General features: G+C 37.4%; 1 protein-coding gene across 1 annotated transcript; it reads left to right on the top strand.

Moving 5' to 3' along the window:
• Positions 1–2,839: 2,839 nt before the first annotated feature.
• Positions 2,840–4,515, top strand: LOC139890232 (uncharacterized). Its single transcript, XM_071873127.1, has 4 exons — positions 2,840–3,016; positions 3,350–3,554; positions 3,632–4,113; positions 4,213–4,515. Exons 1-4 carry the CDS (start codon positions 2,840–2,842, stop codon positions 4,513–4,515), a joined length of 1,167 nt encoding a protein of 388 aa, XP_071729228.1.
• The last annotated feature ends 5,105 nt before the right edge of the window (positions 4,516–9,620 follow it).

Here is a 9,620-nt window from a genome sequence, read left to right on the forward strand (position 1 = left end):
TTGATATTGTAATTGTTATTGGAATGATAGTGGTGGTGGTTGAACAAATTGTAATTGTTGTTGAAATGGTGGTAGTTGTTGTGCTGGAACAAATTGTTGTTGTTGAGAAAAACTAGTTTGGCTTGGAGACGTATTGCTAGCTTGGTTCGATGATGAATGATTCGGTGACGGGATTGGATTGTTTAACATATGGTTGAAGAAATCATTGTTATTTGGTTGAGACATTTGTTTGAATTGATGGAATGGAAGATTGAGAGTGTATGATGTTGAGATTATTTGATATTGAGTGGCTGATTTTGTTTGTGTAAAATGATAATATATATAGTATAAGTATAGTGTATTAAAAGAAAAAAAAACAGCAACTAGCCGTTTGAAAAAAAAACCAAAAAACAAAAAATCGAGTGGGGCCCACTTTTCCACCCGTTAGGCTCGTTGCAGGTCCCACTGGCGGAGCCTTTAACGGTTTGCTAGTGGTGGCCGTGAGCTGGTGGCGGTGGTTAACGGATGTGGTTAACGGTCGATTGCGAGTGGCCTAAGTGTATATTGCAAATAATCGGTCCTGATATTAACGCATTTGAATACTATATTTTTTGAGTTGTCGTGCAACGCACATGCTCTTAAACTTTGAGGTTGTGGGCTCGGGTCCAGTGGTGGATAAAATTTGTATATTTTCGAATTAATCATGTAGGGAGTGTGTGTTTGACTTTAAAAAAAAATGGGATACTGTCTTTATATGCAAAATGGGTTTTTAAAAAAACTGATTGCAAAACATATATTAACATACTACTTATAATACTACTAATAATTTGGTTGCAAAAACATTAAAACATTTAAAGATATGTACAAGTTTGTAGTTTTATCATACTGTTAATTTGATGTAACATTTTACGTTTTCAATTTGTTTGATTAAGAATCGTCGTGCAACACACGAGCTCTTAAATCTAGTATAAATATATAAATATACACAATCATGTACCTTAATAAACGATAATATTCAAAAGTACTATATTAAACATTGAGATAGTATACTACCTTATTGTTGTGAGGAATTTGGTTGGTGGTATTAAAGTACTATATATGTTTTCTAAGGTTAATGGGTTTGAAATTTGTGTTTTTATTTAAGGTCATTGACTTTGAGAAATCGTTTACAGTTCATTTAGAGAGATGAGAGAACCTAGAGAGAGAGAAAAATTTCAATGGAGAGAGGTGAGGAAAAACAAGATAAGGAGCTCGAATGGAGATCGTGATTCGTATAGCGGTAACTACACAAACCACAACTCGCGTTCATTTGGAAATCACTTGAAATCGTTCATGTTTTTCAATTTACCAGATGAGTGGAAAGTGGTGGAACTATGGAAGATGTTCAAACATTATGGCTCGGTTCGAGATGTGTACATGGCAAAGAAAAGGTTAAGGAATGGAATGAGATTCCCCTTTGTGAGGTTCGGGGATGTAACAGATGAAGAAAAGCTGCTTTAATGAATGCAAAATATACAGATTGATGGTCGGGTTCTAAGAATCTTTAAGGCAAAGGAAAGGGCAGCAAAAGAAGATGGGAAAAAAGATGAAGAGAGTGGGAACGATGACATGGAGGGTAAGAACAAGGAAGAAGATTTGGGAAAGAATCCTTCCAAATCCCCATACTCACTTCTAGATGATAGGATGTTCAGGGATGTGGTCATGAACAAAAGGCATACCCCAGACCTGCGTGAAATCATCTTGAATAGGAATAAAGAACCACCATGTTTCAACCAGCAGGAGCGTACCATCACCATCACTTCCGATGAAGACAATCAGAAGGTCATGGAAAGATCAACAATTGGAGAGGTGAAAAAGGTAAAGTTCATCGTAAACTTTAAGTCTATCTGTGATGCTGAAGATTTAAACAACTTTGAGCTAAAATACTTGGGGGGTTTAGAGATGATGGTTGTATTCGAAGATGATTGCAATAGAAATACTTCACCTAAAGGACCACTTTTTGCACAACTAGCTAACTAATGTTCGTTTGGGTAATGGTGATTATAGAACATTAAGCAGACTCACGTGGATAAACGTCACTGGCGTCCTAATTAAATATTGGACGGAGAACACATTCCGTCAAATTGGCCATTGGTGGGGCATATCTATGACACCGAGGACTGCTATTTTAATGGCAATCAGAATCTCATCACTGGAAGGCTTCTTGTCAAAGCATGCGGGTGTAATTTGATTAATGTAAATTAATTAGGCTAAGAGTTGATCAAAAGATATTCTATATGAAAGTTGTTGAGGAAGTCAATAGTATCATCGAAGTAGATATGGAAGATGAGAATCCTAGTGAATGATATGATGAAAATAACAAGACAAATGAAGATGATTCAAGCTTTAATTCAGAGGAGGACGATGTTAAATCTGTGCCTGAAGATGATGAGGTTACTAGAGAAAAACAACCGAAAACACGACGGAAATTATCCCTGAAGATGAAGAGTCTGGATGTGGTGACGTTGGCATGGGAAGGGGTGCTGACAACAATTGCAATAATGACGACGACTCATGTATTCCCGATACGAATTTTAATGATGGAAGAATGCAAGATGATATGGGGAATCCAAAAGGTGCCTGCAACATACCAACGGATCGTCTCAATGAAAACCCTAATTTGAATATGGAAGAGAATGTGCGGCCCGAAAATAATAATGAGTCAAAAAATAACCTGACACGTGAATTACATCTCGAAAGACTTGAGGAGGGGGAAATAAAATATAATGGGCCGGTTGAAGATGGGCTTGAAGATGGGAACTCTCAACAGCCCAATAAGGTTGGGTTAAGTGAAGAAAAAGAGGATCAAGTGACATTATAGATGGATCGGGTAAAAAGAACAAAAGGAAAAAGAACAAAAGTAAGGGCTAAGCGTAGGATTCGTGTTGGCGATGAGTTAAACTCTGATGAAGAGGAAGAATTCGACTCAAGTAATGCAGATGTATGCGAGGATGGAGTCAACATTGAAATACCAGTTCAAAAAAAGACGTTGGGGAAGGTTACCTGGCAGAATGTTCGAAGATGACACTCTTCGACGGTGATCATGAGAACTAAAACCTTGGCCAGGTCAAAGTGTAAGGGAGATATGAAAAGCAAATTGAGTAGGCAGAGTTCATCGGACAGTAGTAGAAACTCAATTCAGTCAAAATCGAAAAAGAATTGACCTAAGCAAACTGGTTCCCGAATTTCAAAAGCAAGCCACATGGAGTTATCGGAGAACAGTGTAGGATTAGGTGACTTCACAAACCAAATCGTCCTCAAATGGGATGAGAGACGGGTCTAACCTTTCTATTTATCTCCTTCTATCGTTTCCTTTTTTGTTATTATGAAGATTCTTTCCTTGAATATTCGTAGTTTTGGGTCGGGTAAAGATAGTAAAATCGGGAATTTTAGAAAGCTATTGTTTTGCGAAAGGCCTGAGGTTGTCATGATTCAAGAAACCAAATTTAATACCGTTGATAGGAGATGGGTCAGTTTCTTATGGAATTCGGATGACTTTAACTTCATACAAAAGGAAAAGATAGGGAAATCAGGGGGTATGCTACTTATTTGGGATTCTAATGAATTTATAGCCGAACAAAGTGTGGTAAGTGACTTTTATATTACGGTCAAGGGAAAATGGAAGGGCGGGATGATGATTTTGTTATTGTTAATGTTTATGGCCCGCACGATGATACTAACAATTTAAAAATGTGGGCGAGCCTTGAAAAATTTGTAGGTGAGTATGACATGGCTTGGCTACTTGGTGGTGATTTTAACGAAGTTCGAGATCCGTTGGAAAGGAAAAAATTTATTTTCATGGAAAGGAGGGCAAGTTGGTTTAATGACTTTATCAACAATTCAAGACTAATTGATGTTCCATTAGGTGGGAAGCACCTCACAATAATATGTGACAATGCAATCAAGTTTAGTAAGCTCGATAGATTCTTGGTTTCCGAGAAATTCAATCACATGTGGGGGTGCCTCTCGGCTTTGGCATTAGAGAGGAAACTCTCGGATCATTGCCGTGATATTTTAAGAGATAAAGAGATTGATTTTGGTCCTAAACTGACAAAGATTTTTGATGAATGGTTGGAGGCGGAAGGCACGGAAGAGGTTATTAAAAAAGCATGGAGTGTTAATTTAAAATGAGGAAGATCCGATTGTATCTTTCGTAATAAGTTAAAAAATTTATAGTTTGCGTTAAAAGAGTAGAGTGTGAAGACTTCTGGGAAACTAGATGAGGAGATTAGTGAGCTCAAAAATGTGGCTACTAAGTGGGAACTTATAGTCGGAAGTAGAAGTTTAAGTGATACCGAACGTGATACGTGGTTAGATTCGAGAAAGAGGTGGATAGAAAAGGAAAAAATTAAGACAAATATTGCAAAACAAAAATCTCGTGTCAAGTGGTCTTTAGAGGGAGATGAGAACACGAAATATTTTCAGTCTATAATGAAAAGAAGATACTCGAAGTGTACTATCTGTGGTTTGAATATCAATGGTACTAAGACCCGATAACAGTAAAGGAGGAGGCACATATGCATTTTATGAAGCATTTTAAAAAAACAGTCTACAAATTGCATGAGATTAAGGGCTGGTCACGTGCAACATTCTAATTGGCCGTATCAGATCAGTAGGCAGCAAGCTGATAAACTCGAGACTAAATTTTCTGAAATGGAATTGATGGTGTTTGTGCAACGTACATCTTTTACCCTCAAAATTTATATATGATTCAAACACTAAAAATAAGCACACACAACTAACGAGCACTTAGAACCCAGTTATTATAGCACTTCAATGTAGGTATTCTTATCAAGTTCGTCCCAAGAGAGTGGTGTAAGTTGAATATTTAAAACTATCAATTGTCCTAGGGTTTGTTTGATTGGGGGGTGGGGGGGGGGGGGGTTGATTGATATAAACTAACAACTAAAACTTGCACAATTAAACAAACTTAAACTTAACAAGTAAACTAGAAGCAAGAAACAAGTAACGAAGTATTAAGACTTAAATCAAATTAACTAAGAAGTGTTCACTTATCTAATCCTCTCTATGTTTGGCTTGCCCCATTTTGCCCAAATTGCTATCGCACTAGTTGTTGAACTATTAAATGTTTAGCATCACTACTAAACCTTAATTCAAATAACACTCCGCGAATTCACATAAGCATTGTATTCTAAGATCAAGTTAAGCATGATTTGGTCATTGAGATTATGCTTGGGTTGAAATCACTTAAAACCCCCAACTATCGAAATCACTTAAGATAATCGGCACTAATATGTTGACTAAAGGCCAATTGAAAACCAACCTAGATCAAGAACACAATCACTTGAAATTCCAAAACTAGTTGTCTAGATCACCCAAGGTGTTGAAGCACACATTGATTCACTTCTCAAATCACTAAGAGAGCTACTCAACATATGTAATCAAAGTCAAGCCTAAAACAAACTCATAGCAATGGATCTTTAGCTAACTTAATAACACAAGATCATGTAATTCATTTAAACAACATTATTCAATTGATTTTTGGAGCAAACACTAGCATTAGAGATTCATAGATAAGCAAACACAAGAGATTTAGCCAATCATGGCTAAGATCAAACTAATAATAAGCATAGAAACATAAACAATCATCATCTTAAAGTTATTACAAGAAATAGATTTAAAATATGTAAAGTAAAGTGGAAATTACAACCCAAAATGTAGAAGATGAAGATTTAGAGCTAAACAATGATGAATCTAGAGCTAGCCTCCTTGAATCCACCCTTAAATACCAATGGATGATGGAATTAGGGTTTTGTATGTAAAATTCGGACCTAAAACAGCTGCTCTCTAAAGATGCATATGAAAAATGACCTAATCTCGATCTTTTTATAGTGCTGAAAATCTGAGCTGAAACATCGACAGGAGCGCCGCTTTTGACTCAGGAGCGGCGCTTTTGGCTTAAATGAAGAGCGGCGCTTTTGATCAGGAATGCCGCTTTTGGTAACATTCAGGAACGACGCTTTTTCTTTAGGTGCGCCGCTTTTGTCTGGATAGGAGCGGCGCTCTTGGTTTTAAGAACGGCACTATTGCTTACTGATGAAAAATGAAGCTAAAACGTGCATAAGAACGTCGCTTTTTATGTTGGTGCGACGCTTTTGCTCCACAGGAGCGGCACTCTTAGTTGAGGAGCGGTGCTTTTTGAGCTGAATCCTGCACTTGCCATTTCCTTAGCCAATTTTGCCCAAGATTTGGTTAATTTTACACTAAATCAAGTCCTTAGCCCTTAAATTACCATTTAGCTCAATAGCACACAAAATAGGCTCCAAGATCGTCAAAAACCGAACAAAGTGAGGGAGATATCGCGAGATAAAACATATATAAATGGAGCGATATCAAACCCCCTAAATTTGAATCTTTGCTTGTCCTCAAGCAAACAATCGACAAAATGAGCTTTGGAGATAGAGAACAAATAAGTGAAATATGCCAAAGCGCAAAAAGTTTGGGCACAAATTGATACCTTCATGAATATGCACTTGATGGCTAGAGTGTTCTCCAAAAACTTGCACTTGCTTAGGACCAAGCACAAACATCATCTTCTTCTTCTAACACAAGCTCAATGCAAGCTTCACATAATATCTTCAACTAATAATGACTTCAAATCTTCAATCCTCAATCACTAACACAAACACATTTCAAGCCTAAGTCTACCCGAACCAATCATTCCCCCGGCCAAAGACAACTTAATTTTCGAGAAGGTCATCAAACATCAATCACAAAGTATTAAATCCTCACAAACTCAACTTAGACCTCCTTGACCTTGACCAAATATGTAAGATTCACGAGATAGCCATAAACTCATCAAACTAATCAATCACATCAAATCTCCCAATCAATCATAATCTAACACAAAACTACTCAAACAAACAAAAGGTGTACCCAAATGATGTAACATGCATCCCAAAATGAATAAGGGCCATAAGTATCATACCAATCACCAACTGTCAAGATATGCATCGTGAAAAGAATACGCTTCCAAAAAGAATGCTCACCTCATCAACCCACGATGGCTATCCCTTTTCCACCTCCATGCCCCCAAAACACCTATTTTCGTCAATTCCAATAATGGTCGTCAATTTCAAATGATAATCGTCAATTCCACGTATAGGGTTAAGGTGGGTGTGCCAAAGGTAAGGGACTGGGTACCCCACCTTTATTGGTCACCCGGGCACGAGGTAACCGGCACTCATCAAGCTTTCTATCACAACTCTACGGTTTCTCTCATAATAGGGTGAAAGCATAGATGGAGGTTCGTGGAATTAGGGCCCCACGTGGCTAAATAAGAGAGTCCACCAATTCCAAGATTTGAAGCACTAGGAAGAATTTAACTTCCTTAAAGAGGATCGAGCTAGACTTAGGAGACTTTACTTCCAAGCTTGGAACAAACATAACTTGGAAGAGTTTACTTCCAAGTTTGGAAGACTTGACTTTCAAAATGAGGCATTGGGAGAGCTTGACTCTCCCGGGAGTGTCAAAGCTTGAAGCTTTTATTCACTCATCTACTTCCCACATAAAAAGCTTTTATGCTTATTTTAAGAAAAGGTAGGAAGTAGCTACTACCTTTCCGTTAATTGAATGCACAAGTGTGCCATAACTTTTGGCTATGGTGTGTGTTGTCTAGCAACACTAGCACGAAGCCATTGCTCCTAAAAAGGATAGCACTTTGTGAAGCTCGGTGGCTCCTCTTCCTACGGTATGATACATCGGTTGAAACATCGTGAAATGATGAGACAACTAATGTCAATATGAAATGGTGTAGATTAGGAAGTCTCCTACACCAAGTAATGCAAAATTCGGGAGACTTGACTCCCTACAATGGATGGACTCGATTCATCCGGAAGTGTTGAAGCACGAAGCTTTAAACACTTGGTTTTGGTGCACATGCATGAAAGACTTTAACTTCCAAGCACAAGTTTGATTTTTTTCTCTCAAGATTTTATCATTTTCGCACAAAATCATATGAAAAAGTGAAAGACTTTACTTTCACTTGTGAATTGCAAGAATGAAACAAAAAGAAGACTTTACTTCCTAAGTTTTGAAAAATAAGGAAAAGACTTTACTTTTCCAAAAATTTTGAAAACTTTACAAGTTTTAACCATTTTAGTGTTTATGAAATGGATTAGTGTAATGGTTAAAAACTTGTTCCAAAAATTGTTCGACATTGCAAGCTTCAAACTTTGTATTGTATGTGATACGTTTACTCGAAAAAGTTCAAAATGGCCCGATATTTTAACTCTCCCCCTACATTTAGTGTATGCAATGCCCTCATTGCATTAAAACAATAGAATAAGTGAAAATGAAGGACATTTTGAAATAGAAAAGTTGAGAGAAAAGAAAGTAAAATCCGGGTAAGATTGAACGATCTTTGTTGTCACCATTCGAGAAACTTAATCACCAAAGAATGCAAGTCGATGAGCTTGACGCCTGAACTTAATGCCAGACTTGGATCAATCACTAAAAAGTGTGTCCTGCCACTAAGAACCACAACAAGTAAGAGAAATACAAACAACCACAATAATATCCACGCACGCCCATTGTCGGATTATTACAAACATAGAGATGATCATGTTTGAGAGTAGAAATATAGGTATACTACCTCACACCGAATCGATAATTCCAAGTTTCACACACACAATTACCAAATTAAGTTAAGTTACATGCCAAATTATTAAAATTGTGTCACAAATCATGATGAACATTAGCATCACACAAATTTACTTGCAACCATTCTTGAACATTGGTTGACTTTGAAAGGCCTTTTCCTTTTCCACTTCCCTGAAAACAATTCAGCAAACAACAGACACAAAGATGGCTTCATGATATTAGCATAAATCAAATATCCCGCATTCAAACATTGATGGGGCAAGGTGCTCCCCCTACATTTAATTCCATAGCAAAAGCTTCATAATCTTGAAGTGTTTAGGTCGTGTAGAAAATTTAAATTCCCAGGTACAGGAGCGCCGCTTTTGAAACAAAAGAGCCGTTTCTGGCAAACAAAATCACCGCTTTTGAAAAACAAAAGCGTCGCTCTCGACCACTGTCCAATTTTGGTCCCAAAACATAGGTTAAAGCGTCGCTTTTAGAAGCAGGAGCACCTCTTTTGAAGATCAAAAGCGCCGCTTCCAGGATCAAAAGCGCCGCTTTCATACCTGAATGAAATTTTTGCAGTTTTAAATCTATTTTGACCCATTCACAAACTATTTTATTGGTATTTTCCACTTTACCCATATGCATGAAATGCAACTACATGCAAATACAACTAACAAAAGGAATAGCACACAATTCTAAATGAAATGAAATCCTACATGAATGATTTATATACAAGTTTTGTGATGTTTGCAGGTCACGGGTCCATCACTTGACCCGTTTGAAGCACAAAGGTAGTCATGAGGGTTTAAAGTCGATGTCATCAAGCCCTTTTTGCTTAACTTCATCGTTAAAAAGTTTCAAATGATTCCCGTGAACTTTAAATGGGTTGCCCTTTCTAATCAACTCAACAAACCCTTTATCAAATATGCATTTAACAACAAACGGCCCATGCCATCTTGACTTAGACCGAACGGGTGACTTTTTGAAATCAAGAT

This window comes from Rutidosis leptorrhynchoides, chromosome 2 (assembly GCF_046630445.1).
Source record: "Rutidosis leptorrhynchoides isolate AG116_Rl617_1_P2 chromosome 2, CSIRO_AGI_Rlap_v1, whole genome shotgun sequence".
In the NCBI taxonomy this organism is placed as follows: Eukaryota; Viridiplantae; Streptophyta; class Magnoliopsida; order Asterales; family Asteraceae; genus Rutidosis; species Rutidosis leptorrhynchoides.